The following is a 19,165-nucleotide window of genomic DNA, read 5'->3' on the forward strand; positions in this document are numbered from 1 at the left end:
TCAAAGGACTCAGCCAACTAGGAACTTAAAGAACAGAAGTAGTCAGATTCTAAAATATTTTATCACCATGTTTCATTTGACTGTACATGTTTTCTATATAGTCTGAACTCTTATTTTTTTTCTAAACACACTGACTCTAAGACATATTCCAGGTAAGTGTTTTTGAGTAACATCAATTTATGACATACTTTTATAGATCCCTAATTGAGAGAAAGGGCATAAGCAAGTCAACCATCCCAGACTAGAGTCAAGGTTAATTACACTCCACTACATAGTTGCTGTGAGCAGGATTCTCAACTGTCTCTTGGGTGAAAGGTCATTTGTCCCATCTGTATTTTTAGTGAAGTCAATTCATGTTAACTACTACAATTTTAACTTTGCAGATGTATTTAGTGTATTCATTTGAACAACAATAAATGACAAATAACTTGGAATGACTGGCCAGGGAAAGGCACTACTATCTGGTATGGTTTGCAAATAGAGTTGATCAAATATTTCTAATTTTTGTTTGAATACAAATATTATTACACAGAGATAACATACATGGAAATTATTTGGTTTTCCTTTTTCAACTAACTTAACAGATACACAGAAAGTATCTAGGAATTATTCTAGGCACAACATACACAGCACTAAATAAGACAGCTATTGTCCCTATTCTCATGGTGACGCAAAGGCAGACAAATAAGGAAATAAATGAATAAGATGACTCCAGTAATGATAAACACTGTGAAGAAAATAAAATGGGGTGTGGGATAGAAAATGACTGGAAAGAATCCTTTAGACTAGAAGGCAGAGGTATATCCCATCTGAAAAGGTGAAACTTGAAAGACCTTGTATTTATATAAAGACAGTGAACAGAACACTTCAAAAAGAAAATGCAAAGGTCCTGGAGTAAAAATGAATTTGACATATTTAAGGGGAGAAAAGGCCAGTGCCACTTGTTAGAGAATAAAGTTTTCTGCTGATAAACCAATTATTTATCTGCATCTCAATGTGCCCTTTATGAACTTTGACTAAACTAGAATTTGCAGCAATAAAATTTTCAACAATCTGTAGATACTTAAAATGACAAAAAAGTAGATCTTTCAAACTTCCAAAATATCTTAAAATGAAGTATGACTGATACTTAAAATATATTTTAAAAATCCTGTAGGGGTGCCTGTGTGGCTCTGTCAGTTGAGCATCTGCCTTCAGCTCAGGTCATGATCCCAGGGTCCTGGGATCAAGTCCCATAGCAGGCTCCTTGCTCGGCAGGGAGCCTGCTTCTCCCTCTGCCTACCACCCTCCCTGTTTATGCTCTCTCTATGATGCAAAAAAATAAATTAAAACTTAAAAAAAAAAATCTTGGGGCGCCTGGGTGGCTCAGTTGGTTACGCGACTGCCTTCAGCTCAGGTCATGATCCTGGAGTCCTGGGATCGAGTCCCGCTTCGGGCTCCCAGCTCCACAGGGAGTCTGCTTCTCCCTCTGACCTCCCCTCTCATGCTCACTCTCGCTGTCTCTCTCTCAAATAAATAAATAAAATATTTAAAAAAAAAAAAAAATCTTGTAAAATCTGGAGTGCCTGCATGGTTCAGTCAGTTAAGTGTCTGACTCTCCAGTCATGATCTTAGGGTCCCGGCATGGAGTCCTGCTTTCTGGCTCCTTGCTCAGTAAGGAGTCTGTTGTCCCTCTCCTTCTGCCCCTCCTCCCACTTGTGTTCTCTCTCTGATAAATAAATTATTTTTTTAAAAAATCTTATAAAAGCTATGTATTTAATTGCTTTTCAAAATGTTGTCAAGTAAGAAAGTGTTTTCCAATGAAGAATTAATAAAACCAACCACATGAAGATCGTGATTCAAAACAGCAATTCAAATGTTCTGCTACAGAGATCAAATCAACTAATCACAAATACTTAACATTTATTTTAAATATGTTTGGTTATCATTAAAACATGAAAAAGTAGTGATATACTGAAGTCCCTTCTTAAAAAAACTAGTTCTGAAATTTTTATGAAGTTATTCTGTATGAAAGACATCCATTATGCTACGAACAAAAAGCTTCAGCAAACGTGACTGGCAGATATATTTATATTAGTTGAAGCCAAAACTAAAGAGATTGTCTAAGACAAGATAACAATTACCCAATATTCTAGAAGCAAAAAACAGTAATAGCATTAAAAGGGGTCTTCAGACAATCCAAACAGTAAATTCTGTTACAAACAATGCCCTGAAGTCATGAATGTTCATAATGCTGGATAAAAAATAAGGTCCAAGGTACATGCACTTCCTAGTTCATACTGAAGAACATTAACCAGAAGTAAAGTGCCATGGTGAACAATCTTTTTCCATGAGAGTCAATTCAGGAGAGAAAAAGAGAGGTGTATTATCTCTCTGTTTAAATAAGAAAAAATATACTTTCAATCATCATGAACTGTAACATCTGCAACTCCACTTAAACCTTATTTTATTATTTTCCAGCCACCAAAGGGATTTCTGTGTGCTTGCCTAATATCTCACACACAATACAACGACGGTTACATAAAGCTGCATCTCTGAATGAGCTGACCTGTTAGTACTGAGATGAAGAGTTTTAAGAAACTTGAAGTTAACAGAAAGTGGCATCAGAATTGCACACCCTAGACCAGGGATGAAAAAACAATCACCTTTTAAGAGATTAAGCCCTAAGAAAGCAAGAGGAAGGGAGTTACTGTCTAAGACAGAGAGCTAGAAGTACTCTAAGTGGGTTCCAGAAAACTTGGCAGTGCTGCAATACAATATACCATGTGAAAAACCTCTACTCCACTCTCAATTTGCTAAACAGCCAGGAAGAAACTTTTTTTAAATAGGAGAAGGTAATAGGAAACACTCATTAAGACTTTCTAGAACTCTCTTTGTTCTTTTGCTCCAAGGACAAAATGTCATATTAAGTGACAAGCCTGCAGCTTCTCAAAACCAGTATTAATAGCAGGATGAAATTACTCAGTTCAGAGAGGGCTTTCTTAATGTCCGAATTCATATGAAAGGGAATGGGACTGTTAATGTGCTTGCTGATGATATTTTTAGCTTCTTGTTGCTGAATTAGTGAAGTTGAGCTGGTCTCATGAAGCCTATGGACTGCTCATCACTGGCCAGAGAAAAGGTTTTTAAAAACCTAAGTTAACAACATGATTTTTTTTTTTTGGCAATGTAAGAACTTAGCCAAAAAATTTTTTATAATGGGGAAATGTATTATAAAGCACAATTACACTGAAAAATACAGTCTCCAAGGCATTGCCTTCAATTTCTAAAATAAAATCATTCAAGAAGTTAAAAACTTGATTTACAGTACCCAAGAGATTCATTATGAATTACTTCTTTTATTTAGATCTGAGTAAGATACCCTATGAAAATCTTTTATCAACACATAAAGGCAGTCTCTTGAATACTAGTAGATAGCTCCTAAGTACTAGAATATAACCTGAATGTAGAAATCTGCAGATTTGAACTCATTTGTGAGTTACCAAAACAACCTCAAAGACACTGAGGAAACTCTTCACTTTAATTTGTAATCAATATTTAATTCAATGAATACATCTCAGCTTTAAGAAAAAGCAAAAACAGAGTTAGTTCATAAAAAAGAAAGAAAATGATTAACCTTTTCCAAAAAATTTTTTTCAACTTAGTTATCAAAATATAAAAATCACCAAGTATATGGCCTAACTGAAATCCTTAACACCAAGGTAATGACCAATAATAATTATTTTCCTTTTTTACAATTTATATTACCTCTATTTCTGAAATCATCTATGTAACTATCTTCAAAAATCATTTCTCAAAATAGATTCACTATATATTGATGGTATTTCAGTATTTCAACTGCATATAACATAGTTACATGCAGGATATATGGTTATTTCCCATCTAAATGGCCTTAAGTCTGTGGTAGAATATTTTAGCATTTCTTAATCAGACCTTAAGGGTTATTAGCCAGACACCTAAAACAAATATTAACTTTGTTTTCTATTCCTTTATGAAAAAGGATTGCAGAGTTGTAAACTAACAATTATAATTTATTTTTTTTTAAGATTTTATTTATTTATTTGACAGAGGGAGATCACAAGTAGGCAGAGAGACAGGCAGAGAGAGAGGGAGGAAGCAGGCTCCCCTCTGAGCAGAGAGCCCGATGTGGGGCTCAATCCCAGGACCCTGGGATCATGACCCGAGCCAAAGGCAGAGGCTTTAATTCACTGAGCCACTCAGGCACCCCACTAACAACTATAATTTAATAGAATTAAAAATACTAGAGGGGTGCCTGGATGGTTCAGTTGGTTTCGCTCAGGTCATAATCCCAGGGTCCTGGGATAGAGCCCCACATCGGTTCCCTGCTCAGCAGGGAGCATGCTTCTCCCTCTCCCTCTGCTGCTCCCCCTGCTTGTGTTCCCTCACTTTCTCTGTCAAATAAATAAATAAAATCTTAAAAAAACAAACAAACAAAAGAATTAAAAGTACTAGATAGAAGGGGACACAGGGATTAAGAAAGGTTTCCCAACAGTGGTATATGCCAGCTAGATCTTAAACAGTTTGCCACATTTAGGGCTTTAGGAGTACATGGGTGGGCATCAAGATGGCCCCTAACGATTCTCATTTCCTGATATTCACATCCTTGTGTCATCCCCTGCCCACAAAATAAGATCTTACAGAAATTATGATGTGACTTTTGAAGCTAAGTCTTAAAAGACCCCAAGGCTCTGTCTTGCCTTCTCCTGATCACTGACTCTGGGGGAAGTTAGCTATCTTGTGAAGACACTCAAGAAGCTCTACAGAGAGGTCCACACAGAGATAAATGGAGTTTCCTGCAGACAATAACACTGAATTACCAGCTATGTGGGTAAACCACCGCAAAAATGAATCCTCTAGCCCCAGAAAATCCATCAGATGACAGCAGCCCAAGCCAATATCTTGACTGCAACCTCATGCAACTCTAAGTCCAGAGCAAACCAACCAAGCCATTCCCAAATCCCTGACCCACAGGAACTAAGAACTGTTATTACTGGTTTAATCAGCTAAGTTTGGGGAGTACTCTATTTCAGAACAAGTAACTAATATAGAGTACAAGACCAACAGGCAGATTTTTTTTGCACAGAGGAATGATATAGCTGAGCAAGCTTGAGTAAGTGCTTCAGGATGGTTAAAGCATAAAGAGACAAGGCTAGGAAAGCACACAGGGACCAGGATCAAGATTATATATCAGAGATTATGTATATATGCCCAGCTAAGGAATTTAGACCTTTTGGCCAAGCAATTAAGTAGGGGAAATGATGCAAGTTCTTTAGCAGAGAAGTAATTAGATTCAAATTTGGAAAGAAATACTGAGTAAGAGTAGAGATTAAACTATGACTAGAAGCTCTCCCAATAGGGAGACCAGTTAAATATCCTCTTAACAGTATAAGAGAAGAAATGAAGAAAACAGTTGTGAGGTAAAACTCCTCTGGGACTTGTAAGTATTCATAGCCAAAGAGTTCACAGGCAACTGAGTTCCAATCAGCTAACTGCACTAAAGATGTATGCACGGAGCTAATCCCTTCGCAAAACCACTAAGAGACCTTTCAGGATCATTCTCACCATTAAGTCACTTCCTATTCTACTCACAGACAAAAGCTTTAATGCCAATGTGGGGTGTTCCAAATGTGTATCCTCATAACTAGTTAATGCTATTCCCTAACCACCAGGAGCTGTCAGATCTCAACATCAGTTCTACCATGAGAAGAATAAAAAATCTATCAAGAAGCCAAAAGCAATTGCTGAATCCATACTGAGTCCAAATAACTGGCTAAATGCCACCATTTCCAACCTCACCTCACCATCTCATTCAGGGTGGGTCTTTCTCCTGAGCTCTGGTTATCCTCCCTCCTGCAGACCACCTTCCACTAATCTATATGGACAATGAGGTCCCCCAAAGTCCCAGGAACCACAACTCCCAATGATGCTGTCTTGAAGCCAGAAAAAATTCTTATTCTTATGACTCTAGATTTTCCCCTTACCACAATGTCTATTCACAACAAATTAAAATTTTGATACAACGATTTTATTTATATGATTTCAAAAACAAGTAAAACTGATCTACTAAACTAGACTGTCTTGTGATGCATTCACCACTTTCAAAGAGCAAAAAAATAATAGTATCCACAAAAAGCAGAGTAATGCTTACCTCCGGTAGGGAGAAGGAAAGTTTTTGACTGAAACTTTTGACTAGGGGTGTGGCAAATTTTAATTCTCAATCTGGGTAGTGGTCACCTAGGTGTTGGCTCAATGTTATTCATGAGACTATACATATAGTTGTTTTATATACTTTTCTGTATATTGTATTTCTCAGTAAAAATGTTTATAAAAAGGCAAGGCTCCTTAACCCCCAAAAATGTTTAAAGTTACAGTAAATATACAAATAACATGAAGAAAATCTATGAAAGAGGATTATTTAACTACTAATCATGTATGGTTAAAAAGTATTTCTGCCCCACCCATAGCATTTTTCTTCTAATCAAAACAAATATTATTTGCCTCCTAAATCAACAAAAAGTATACCAAATTATCACACCTATACTGGTGAGCATGGTAAAACTGGTTCTCACATTCTGATATGGTAGCTGTAAAGCAATTTAGCCTTTTGATTCAGAAACTCTTTAAATCTCTTAAACTGAAATATGAGAAGAGTCACAAGCTTGAAAATCTTACCCTCAATGGTTTGGGGTTTTTCTAACATCTGGAAGAAAAATTAGAACATAAAAAAAAAACAAACAGAACACTGTTTAAGAAAATTATGTAGATCTATTTGAAGAACTATAAGTTATCCTTTAAATTGATCATTATGCCTACTGGAGCTATGCTTTTAAAAAATTTTTATTAGAAATACACTTTCATATATTTATACACAAAACAATTTTATAGGATTTCCTTCAGAATAATAGGTGAGGGTATGAATGAAACACAGCTGATAACAGCTGAAACTGAGGAATGAGTATATTAGGGGGAGGGGGCATCTGATATTTGGTGTATGTTTGAAATTCTTCCAAAATAAAGCAAATTATTTTTAATTAGAGGGAAAAATTAAGTGATGAGTGGAAATTAAATATTTCCAACTTTTTAAGCTAAGGAAAAAAGGTATGAAAGGACAGAGGAAAACAAATCAAAATCCTATATTTATGCTAAGAAGTCCCCAGTATTTTATTTAAATTTTCTGTTATACTTCTATAGTTTAAAAAGATATATTCAAACTCTGAACTGAGGAAATCTATTTAGTTATTTACTCTTTTGAAGATTATTTAATCAAAAAGTTTCTAAAAACTCCAATTAACCAAAAATTCCTGAATCTATCTTCTGAAACAGACACAGTGAATTATTTTTATTTTCAGCATCTACTTCAGATGCTTCCCTGGCTTTTTAAGCTACAGTTTTACAGCTGTTCTATTTTGAAACCTAGTTTTCTTCTGCTGCATATTTATGTATTCAATGCTAAAACCAGCACTTTGTTACTTCATATTTTAGCTGAAAAAAACAGTTCTTGTCTTTTCTTTCAGACAGTTAAAAAGAATCAAATATGGACACCCTATGTGTGACTATATCAGCTACTCATGATTAGTTAATGTGATATAAGGAGTATTATACTTATCTAAAAAGTTAGATTACTCTGTAATTATACTAAAACGTGTGTGTGTTCGTGTATGTGTGTTTTAATTACTATAAAGAAAATCTAAATATAGGGAATCAATGTTGAAATGCACTTACCAGGATGATTGGAAATGGGAGGCTGGAATGCAAGCTCATTGTGAACTGGCCCTAAAGAAAAGACAAAAATCCCATTTTTATTTATTAAAAGTTTCCCAAGGCTAAAACTTTTAATAAACCTTGCTTAAATGTAACTACTGTACCTCAGGAGTTGTTTCAATCAAGCTTATGCAACATCTAAAAATTTAAAAGCTTTGTTTAGATTACTTTATAGTAAGCAAATACTCGAGTTACTTTTGTGATAGTTAAGAGCTAACACTTTAATGCTATATGCCAAGTGCTATTAGCAATTTATAATAATTGTACATGGAAAACTTAATGTAAATTATAAATGAATTATTCATGTAACATGATAAGACTATAATTTACAACGTAATATATAATAATAATTCAAATTGTAGGTCCATTCTGAAAATAAGTGTTTAAGGTTTATTAAATTAAGGATATTTACATAATGGAACAGTAGCTAAGATATTTAAGAGATTATTAAGTGTTAAAACATCCTGCTAAACACTTCACAAGTATTACATTTACTTCTTACAACATTCCTTGAGATGGATACTATTGTCACCCTTAAGGCTTAGTTAGTGAGGATTATCTAACCTGCCAACGGTTACACAGCCAGTTAAGGGGTCCAAGCTCAGCACTTTAACCACTATGCTGAGCCAGGCAGCCATAAAAAAGTACATTCTCTAAGACATGGAAAAACAGTAACATAACTGAAAATAAGAGGGATACAACAATATATACACAGTATGATATTTTCCCTCCCAAGTATATAGACACCCATTTATATAACTGGAAGAAAAAATACGACAACATTTTAGAAGTAGGTATCTCTAGGTAGGAGCACCCTGGGTCATTTTTATTTTCTTATTTACACTTTTCTGTATCTTCCAAGTTTTCTTTGGTAATATTACTCTTACAACGGAGGAAAAGGAATTTAATACATAAGAAAAATGTATGCTCTTGACTTCACTAAGCCAGATGAACAATGTTCCTCTTCTGCCTGAAACTACGAGCTATGATTATCAGTAGAGTCTCCTTCCCAAACAAGACTGCACAGAGTAATGATAGATTCAACATCTAAGTGTCTACAGTATGCTGAATAGTATGATGATGAGTACCTTGAGATCTTGACACTCAAGGAGTTTCAATCCACTTAGGGTGGATATACAGGTATACATGAGATCTAAGAACATATAAAAAGCAAACAAACAAATGAATGGAAATCAATGCGGTGTTAATGAAACATCAGCAACAGAGAAATAAATGTATTTAGTAAACACCACTCCTCTAAAACAAAGGTATGATAACAAAACTATAAAAAGTAAATAATACTGTTTACCAAAAATGCTGAAAAAGCAGAAATCATTTAATGAAACTAAATTGTAAGATGAATAAAAGATGCAAAAACACTTAAAAAAAAATAGAAAGGAAACCAGTTCTCAAAAAAGAAAAGGCCCTTACAACAAAAACGAGAGCTTACAGTAATGTCCGGGATGGGGCGGCATAGGCGGGTGGTGCTGAAGATGGCCGTTTTGGTGGTGAGGCAAATTAGGTGTGTATGGTGCGCTCCTACTTCCAGTCCAGGTGGTAGTGCTGTCTAAAAATTAAGGCCCACATGGATTAATTTGCTTTTAGAAAGTCTGCCTATTTTTTCTCAACTATTTAAAAGATTTTAAAAAGCATGTACATACTATGATGGTAAGTAGCTGGCTGACCAGTAAATCCATTCTGCTGCTGTCCTGGCTGAGGCCCTGAAGCTATCTGCAACAATCCTTCACTATGGCTGCCCGCCAGTATACTGGCAGGCTGACCTAGAGGAACAAGAAGACATTAATACGGTACATTGATCGATGCAATCCTATGTTTTTATACAGTAAATGAAGGACAAATTATATCTGATAATCACAACTATAAAGATGGGCAAAAAATGGAACTTGTCCATGGTCTATCAAATAACAAACCCTAAAGTTATCTATGAAGGCAAACCTTAACTTGAAAATGTCCAAAACTGTTCTACCTTAAGTAATGTCTAGCTAATTTCAGAGGACTTTTCCTTTATAAATATTCTTCAAATGCCAGCAAAATCCCACTATATGTCTAGCCTATCATAATAACTTCAGAAGTACATCAGCTCATCCCTGGCCATGCCAGGTAGCTCTGGACCTTTCTGATTAGGACTCCAAAAGTCCAAACTCAAGAAAGTTTGTTGAAAACTGGAAATTCATTATTATCAGCACTGGTACTGGTAATGGCAAAATGCTAGAGTTTGATAAAAGAAAAGCAGAGCAGGCAAATATTTTAAATGGAATGTGATGGGTAAGGTGAAGTTTAGAAAAGATCAAGCTCCACTGTTCAATCAATAGAGCACTGCTAGTAAAAAAAGAAAAAAGAAAACAAAAACAAAAACAAAAAACAAAAACCACAACAACAAACTGTAAGTCTACTTTGAAATTTTTTCATGTACTTTTAAAAATCAAAAATCACCTCCTTCCAAGAACACTACCATCTTCCTGGATTGACAGGAAATTAGCTACCCATTCTATATGTAATATACCAAGAGGAGCAAGATTTGTCTGGTTTCTGTTCTATTCAAAACCATTCTACAGTATTGCTTACTGACCTATTTTTTTTAAGATTTTATTTTTTATTTTTTAAAGTAATTTCTGCCCCCAAAGTGGGGCTCAAACCCACGACCCTGAGATGAAGAGTTCCACGCTCCACCGACCAAACGAGCCAGGTGTACCCAATGACCTACATTTTTAAGGCTTTCTTTTTTTTTTTAAGTGGAAAAAGTTTGATTTCTTCAAGCAAGCATTAATTAAGTCAATTGTTTATTGCATTTGGAAAGCACTGAAATTTCATAATTGTTATCTATCATTGGAATCACTTTCTCATCCAAATGGGAATATAGATAGAAGAAAGGAAATGACACCATTACTCAAAGTATCAAGGAAAAGGAACACTTTTCTCCTCTCTGCAAATCACATTTCCTTATGCTGAGGATTATAATATTAAAAGTTAAAGAGATTACTAAAATAATCCCCAAATTATTTACTTTTAAAGATGTTTTTAGGAACCCCCTCCCTACACATCCGCCCAATTTTTTCCAAGTTATCTTTAAATGTTAATTACATTTACTCTTGCTTTTAAAAACTATGCATGCCACAGACTCTTAGCTAACTTACAAAAAGTGTCACTATGCAGGTGAAATGAGATTATTTTAATTTACAGATATTTAGAAAGAAAACCTGAAAATATTCAAGTGCCAAATGAACACACACTATAAAATAGCCCACTGTGGTTATCTCTACTGAATATTTCCATTACACAGTTCCAAGTATATAAGATAAAATTAAATAGTAGAACTATACTAGCTCATTTGAAATAGTCTTCCAATTCCTGTTTTAGTCCAATTTTTTTCCTTTTAATTCTATCAATACACGTTTTGAGATCTAGAAGAACATTTTGTGACAGATTCTAAAAATAAACATCTATTCAATTAGAAAAATATATCCAAAAAATAACCAAGAAAAATTATCAGAATTTCACAAATACCACTTTTTCTAGTATTTAATAGGACTTGACCAGGGCATAGAATACTTAAAACCATTTTAGCAAGCATCAACAAAGGCATGCAAATTCAATCTCCAGATAATATCAAAAGAAGTAAGTAAGTAAGTGGCCGTGCTCTCACTAATCTATGCTTGGGTGGCTATAATGTGCTTGCTTTCTCTTACTCTCCATCGCTGACTGCTCTGTCAACTATATTTCCAAATTGGTTAATAAAGAGTAGACAGATAACAGAAGCGCTAAGTAATTAAAAGGGTCCAGGTTCTAAAGTAGGTGCTTAACCTCTAAACTCCACTTAGAATATGTTGTCTATGGTGAGACTGTCATCTTACAAAGCAAATCCAAAATATATTGCTTTGAAGAGGTAAAATGAATTAGAGGGGGGATATTTGGTACACCATACTTATAAACTTAATTAGAGAAATCAGCCCTCTATTTATTCCAAAGATCAAATTTCTATTTTGAATCTGATCAGATAGTAAAGTAAATAGAATACTGCCCCCTTTGGTAGCTGCTAATAAAGTACTAGTCCAGATCTAGCAACAATCTACTGCTGATGTGGCTTAGATAATCCAATCTCCTTAGCAACCAGGTACAAATAACACCATATACAGGCCAAGACCCTGCTCTGTAATTAGTTTTAAAAAAAAACAAAAACAAACTCCATTGCCAAACAGCTAACTGTGCAACCTTTGGTACTGTGAAAATAAACAGCAATATTAATAGAACAGAGTCATTATTGCCTGAACAGGCCCCAAGAAAAGATAAACCTAATAGCCCTCTGCCTCTACAATGTGGCAAAGACAATGGCATCTCTGTCATGGGAAGAGTCTTTTTGAAAAAGATTTCTTGGTTAAAAATAATAATAATAATACATAGATACCTAGAATTTAGCTTTATTTCAAAACTGACTAAAATATTTGATGTCTATCTTGAAGGATATATATTACATTATATATTATACATATTACTATGAGAATATACATATTATTGTATATAATATATATATTATAAACATGATCAAGATCCTTTTTTCTAAGTTTGTACAAAGGAAAACTGAAAATGACTATTACAAAGTAATATTCTGCCAGATACAGCACAACAGAAACCCTGATAAAAGCAAAGTGTACAGTTCAATTGACAGAGATTTTTATAAATATCTTGGTCCAAAACTACTTAACTACTTAAATGCTTCTCTAAAATACATCCGAAAGTGAAAGACAATTCTTACTTCTGCATGTAATACTAGAGAAATTACAAATTAGACCACTAACTTAAATCAGTATTATAATCAAAGTCATTACTTCAATTCCAAGTGACTGTATATCAACATAAAAACATTTAAGTAAATTATAAACACCATTTTTTCCAGGACCAACTGAAAACCGATTTAATACTTTTTTCCTATAAAAGATACCACAGTACTTTTAATTTTTACTTACTTGGAGTTTTCCTCCAAGTAGATATAATTATTACATATGAATATTAAATAGGGTAAGATCAACTTGCTGACTACATTTGATTCTACTACTCACTTGTGGAAGCCACAGGAATGTTGGGAAAGTTGGTGGTGCTGGTAGCATTAGACTCAGATGGAGCTAACAGAGCTGGGGTGCTGTAAGTCTCCGTTGAGGCACGATTACTTGGTGGATGCTGGATGGTCTGAATTGAATGCCCTTCAGTTGATAATGATGGCTGTCCCTCAAAGTCATGAACATATTCATCCTTCACCAACATACTTGGTGGAGCTATATAAAAAATTAAACACATCTTAAAACCTTATAAGTTTCAGTTACCAGAAAAAAAACTTGTAATATGACAACACCTAAAATCAACTACAGTGTAAATAACTCTAACTCAAATTTCTTTCATATTTGAAAAGAATACTACTTTATATGCAAAAATATTTATTTAGAAGTAGGTATCTCAGATATATTCTATCAATCAACCTGACCCCCTGAAATTTGAAGCTAGACTATATTTCAACAACTTCCAAGAGGTATTCTTGGAAGACTATATTTCAACAACTTCAAGAGGTATTCCTTAGTTTCTGGACTAACCTAGAAGTAATAACCATCTTAAATACATGAGTTAGGTGAAAAGTAAACAGCTGGGGGAAATGTTTATCCATGAGAAGAAAAAAACTGAGATCAAGTACTTGGCTATATCTCTTTGCTAATTTCACAGTGTAGAAATATGAATGGGATCTGATAGCTATCCAGTTCCAGGATTTAGACGTACTGTTAAGTGACATGCTTTGAAAGTGAAAGGTACTGAATGTCCCCTATAGGGTTAGAACCAGAAAGAAAAATTCTAAATGGTAAGTCAAACTGAAATTTCCTTCTGAAAACCCAAATCAAATAATGATCTTTGACAAATACATGCTGTGAAAAAGTTCAATCAACATCTTTCACCTATGTGGTTATACCTTACTAAGCAAACCTAAACTCTAGCTGATAGAACATATTTTCCTTCAACAAACCAGGGATTGGTTGCCTTTGTTTTAAGAAAGAAAAGAAAACTTAAACTGCATTGATGTCAACTATTCTCTGCCCAGAACCTCCCTATTTGTTTTAGGTTACTGCTTTGGGGTATGCTTTTTATCTTTAGCAAACAACTCTTCATTGCTTCTAAACTAACACTCTCCCAGAATTTTACAATCCACTGAATTCCAATACTATATTCTCTTCTTAGAACAGTCAATAAATAGTCCACAATAAGACATTCTCTTTTCTATTAAGAATCAACATATGGCGTGGCGCCTGGGTGGCTCAGTGGGTTAAGCCTCTGCCTTCGGCTCAGGTCATGATCTCGGGGTCCTGGGATCGAGCCCCGCATTGGGCTCTCTGCTCTGCGGGGAGCCTGCTTCCTCCTCTTTCTCTGCCTGCCTCTCTGGCTACTTGTGATCTCTCTCTCTGTCAAATAAATAAATAAAATCTTAAAAAAAAAAAAAAAAGAAATGCATTAAAAAAAAAAAAAGAATCAACATGTGGCGCCCTTTGTCTTTCCCTATGTCAATTTTTTAAAAAACTGATTACACATAAATACCAATTTGTTACACGGCCCCCCTTTTTAAAAGTAGGCTCCATGCCCAAAGTGGGGCTTGAACTCGCAACTCTTAGATTAAGAGTCACATGATCTACCGATCAAGCCAACCAGGTACCCCAATATGGCCTTTTTTTTTAATGAGACTATTTCAAAGCACTAAGAATAATCTGCTGTTCAAATTTCTATGTACAATCTCTTAAAGGGCTTCTTCATACATCAAAAGTTATGAAGGGGCACCTGGATGGTACAGTTGATTGAGCGTCCGACTCTTGGTTTCAGCTCAGGTTGTGATCTTAGGGTTGTGAGATAAGAGCCCTGTGTGCAGCTCCACACTCAGCACGGAATCTGCTTAAGATTCACTCTCCTTCTCCCCACCCTCCACCCACGCATGCATGCACGTGCACTCTCTCTCCCTCAAATTAATAAATTAAAAAAAAAAAGTCATGAAGATTTTGCAAAAAGTTTTTCTTTAAAAAATCCTATAGAAACAAAAAGATAGCTAAAAGGATGCTTAACATATCACTATATATCAGTAAGAAAATTGCACCCAAATACTCATCACTAATGTTAGCCAAAATATAAAAATAAAAGAAAAAATTGTTTGGGACACAAAGTGGATATTACTGTATTTATCCAATCTTTTTTTTTTTTTTAATTATACCCTTCAACAAAGTTCTATAATTTTCTTCATATAGATCCTGACATCCCTATGTAATTCCTGGACATTTTAGGGTTTTTTGTTATTACTGTAACAAGGATCTTTTTATTTTTACCAAGATATTGTATTGTTAGTACATAAGGAGAAAGCTATTGATTTGAGGAAATAGTGGGTCAACTTGATACTCATCACTTTTGCTTTTCAGGTGACTCTTCTCAGCTTAATGTGCAATCATAATGACTAAACTCTACTTTTAAAGAGCTATGCCTCATAATATTTTCTTGCCTAATATATTGACTAAACCTTCCCCAAAGGTAAGTGTGAGACTTCTACCTGACTATAAGTCTCTTCAGTCAAATAACTTAAAACATGTCCCTTAGGTAAAACTGTAGGATCAAGGATAGATGTCTGCAGCATACTTTTGCCAAGGGAAAAAAAGTAGGTTACAAAACACTGTTGTACACTATGATCACATGCATGTTTAAAAAAAAATCACAAACTGTAATTAAAAAAGCAAGGTCCAGAACAAGGGCACAATATGCTTTTTATGTAAGAAAGGAGGGAAATAACACATGTACTTTTGCATAAAGAAACCCTGGAAGGAAACACCAGAAACTAATAAAAGTGATTACCTGAGGTAGGGGGGAATGGGGGCAGGGGTGGGAGCACTTCTTTTCACTGTATACCTTTTTATAGTATTTTGATTTATGGACCATGTATTGCCTATTCAAAAAAATAAAATTAAAAAACATATAGTATATATTTTTTAAGTCCAGAATAACAGATACCAAACTATTAAGTATTTTTCTTTATGGACTAGCATTCAACAAATTCATTCACTGAATAAATATTTATTGAGCACCTATGTTCCCGGTACTGTTCTAGCACCCGGAATACATTAATAAACAAAAGAAAAATCTCTGCCCTCATGGAACTTAGACTTTTCTATAATATTTTTCTATTGTTTAAATATCAAATATTGAGCACATATTAATCCAGCTCCTCCTAGCTGTCTATCTTGATCTTCATCTAATCAAGTGTGTAAAATGCCACCTTTCATGCGGGGGTATAATGAGAATGATGAAACAATACTTGTAACTCATATAGCTCAGTACCAGACACAAAGCGTATACTTAGCAAGTGTTAGCTGTTATGCTTTAACCATACTTTTAGAGCAATCATACATGTAATTGTAAAATGTTCTATGAAGGGTAAAGGAATGTATACAAGACAGAAAAGCTGAAGAAAAGCTGACCCACCCTAAGTCAGTGCTCTTCATCACCACCAGCAGACAGAGCACTGCACTATCTGATGCTACTACTGCTGTCTTATTTACCTTATCTTTCCTCCACTAAACTACGAGCTACCTTGAGTGGAGAAAACACACCTTACTTACCCTATTGTCCCTAGATCCTAACACACTAGCAAGCAATACGTGCTCATTAAATATTTCTTAAAATGAATATGCAGACTGATGGGGTCATGGAAAGTTTCACAAAAGATATGTGATAGGCTGGATAAGATTCCAACTCAAAAGCGAAGGAATTATCCCATTTTCTTAACTTTTTTTTTTTTTTTAAACCTGGCTTTGTATTATTTCTCTGTCCAAATCTAGAAGGGGCTGTGAAAAACACCTACTGTTTTCTGAGGAAATAAGCCACTGAAGCCGGCCTTTAAAAAAACCACCACTAGGGGGATCCACAAGGCTAAAGCAACCTTAGAGTCAATAAAACGAGCTTATCACCCACACAATCCAACCAAAGACACCTACTCATAACAGCAGCATGTTAGGATGGGGGAAGGGGGTGTAATGAGTCTTCAAAATTGGCTCCTCACAACCACTCCCACTAAGGAGATTCTGATACAGATATCACTAGAGGCCCCCAATCCTTACTCCTTATTGAGGAATAATTTTCCAAAATCATGGATGGAGAATGGTGAAGATCTGAAAGGTATTTACTTTCAAAGAAAATAAATGGCATAATATCAATATCTGTGTAGCAAAGAGGCAGGAATTTAACCAATCTTAGAGTTACCCTTCCCAGACCACTACCACATTACCAACCTACTATTCTCAGAAATCTAACCCTTAGCAAGTACCAAAAGGCACTATAGTTTTTCTCTTATATAGTGACATGGAAGAAAAGTGGACAATAAAAACAAGTAGACTTTCATGCTCTTCCTAAATTTTGTTTAAGGCCAGATGGTATTTCTGACTCACCTCTAAGATTCTGCAACAAGAAGTGCCAACACACTAATTTCCCTCCAGAACAAGTGCACACCTTTCTAAGATAATGATGGTTCTTTATCAGAGTTGCTCTGCAAATTAATTACTTCTTATAAACCTTTTAGTTCATTAACATGTTCTAAGTAACAAAACTAAAGTTTGAACAGATCTCTGTTCTCAAATATTACACTAAAAAACTAACCCCCCCACTAATGAGTTCATTTCTCTAACTCAAAACACACTCCTTTTTAAAACAGAATTGGATCATCGATTAAAGTGAAAGTAGCCTTGTTTTATTTACTCAAAATGTAACAAGATTGAAAAAAAAATTAATGTATGTAGTTTTAAATCATGCTTAAAATATCATCTACAAAAATAAATTTGGGAGAAACAAAGAAAAATTAGGATATTAGTATTTCTAAAGGACATGCTATACATGACTCCAAATTACCGAACATTACAGGTATTTATACCCATTTAAACTGGCTCTCTGAGATTTTCTCCAAAACAGCCAGTTTTTGCCAATTCAAAAAAAACTCTTCCTTTATATGTTTTATATTCCCCTATCATATTTTTTAGAACACTTGAGTGCATAAATGGTAGTTCAAATCCAAAGAACCACCAGTCTATTGAAATCCAGTTTTAAGTACTGACACATGCTCCCCCCAAATTTACATTTCCAAACAAATAAGTATTTTTTTTATAAATTTTATGTTACCAGCACCCACACAAACTAATTTTAGGTCAATAAAAAACAGAGGGGACAGAATAAAAGAAAACAGAGAAAGTTACAAGAAACAGATTACCTACCATTACTCTGCAGTGTTAATCCTGAGAGATCTTAATTTTTGTAAAGGGGAAAAGAAAATGGAATATTAATCATTACCATGAAAATATTTCCACTGTATTTAAAATTACAAAATGTAAATTTAATTCAGAGATTCAAAACTTCATGAACCATTTCAATTCAAGAAGATTAGTATAAATGCTATCTGATAGTATATAAACAATTCAATAATTCTTCCATCTTATTTTTCAAAAACATGGTTCTAAATGGGCAGAACATGAACTATAATGTATATGTAGTAATAAAGAAAAATACAAGTCTATTTTAAAGTTCAAATTTAAATATTTATATGTCATTAAAAATATCTGATTCTTTAACCTTAGCTGAAGTCCTGAGCTATACCCAAATTTATAATTTAATGTAGAAAAATTAAAACACTACTGAGATCTTTTCCTTTTGTGCATCTGAGGATAAAAGCAAAGCCTACTCACCAATTCCAGGTGATACAACTCGTTCGTAGTGATATGGATTCACACAGACACTATCACATTTTAAGTCAAATGCATACTGACAATATTTAACATGTTTGAGTTCATTTTTGTGAAGATCAGGCCACCTCCAGAGACGGGCATAGATCACATGAGGAAATCCCTTCCGACCTGCCACCTAGGAAAGATAGACGACAACTTATTGATCATCAGTTACACATTACACATTAAAAAAGGCACTTTATATATGTTCTCAATTTGATTCTTACAACCCTACAAACTCAGTATTATAATCCCCATTTCATAAATGAGAAACATTAATGAACTAAGGTATTTTTTCAAGACCCATGCTCAGGCTTTTAAAATGCAAAAAAAAGTATGAGTTTATTGAATAACCATTCCTAAAATCTAGAAATAAAATTTTTAAATCTAATGACATAATATTTCTGTATGTTTCTTTAAAAATATTCAGCACAGGACAAACATGATGTAATTCTATGCCAAAAAAAATGTAATCCACAAAAATGAAAGTTTAAAAATTTTATAAAATACAAGCTTTTAACTCCTTGAGTTTTTAAGAAGTGCTTGAATTGAGTCTTTTTCATATACAAGTACCAAGCATACAATATCAGACT

General features: G+C 34.4%; 1 protein-coding gene across 1 annotated transcript in view; it reads right to left on the bottom strand.

Moving 5' to 3' along the window:
• Positions 1–19,165, bottom strand: part of SMAD4 (SMAD family member 4) — a 36,278-nt gene that overhangs the window by 14,796 nt on the left and 2,317 nt on the right. Inside the window, exons 2-7 of the mRNA XM_080821736.1 lie at positions 18,534–18,708; positions 18,066–18,095; positions 12,858–13,070; positions 9,444–9,563; positions 9,233–9,349; positions 7,744–7,794 (exon numbers count right to left, since the gene is read on the bottom strand). Of these exons, the coding sequence (XP_080677862.1) occupies positions 7,744–7,794; positions 9,233–9,349; positions 9,444–9,563; positions 12,858–13,070; positions 18,066–18,095; positions 18,534–18,708 (706 nt within the window). The remainder of the gene's footprint in view (positions 1–7,743; positions 7,795–9,232; positions 9,350–9,443; positions 9,564–12,857; positions 13,071–18,065; positions 18,096–18,533; positions 18,709–19,165) is intronic.

This window comes from Martes martes (genome assembly GCF_963455335.1).
Source record: "Martes martes genome assembly, chromosome: 13".
In the NCBI taxonomy this organism is placed as follows: domain Eukaryota; kingdom Metazoa; phylum Chordata; class Mammalia; order Carnivora; family Mustelidae; genus Martes; species Martes martes.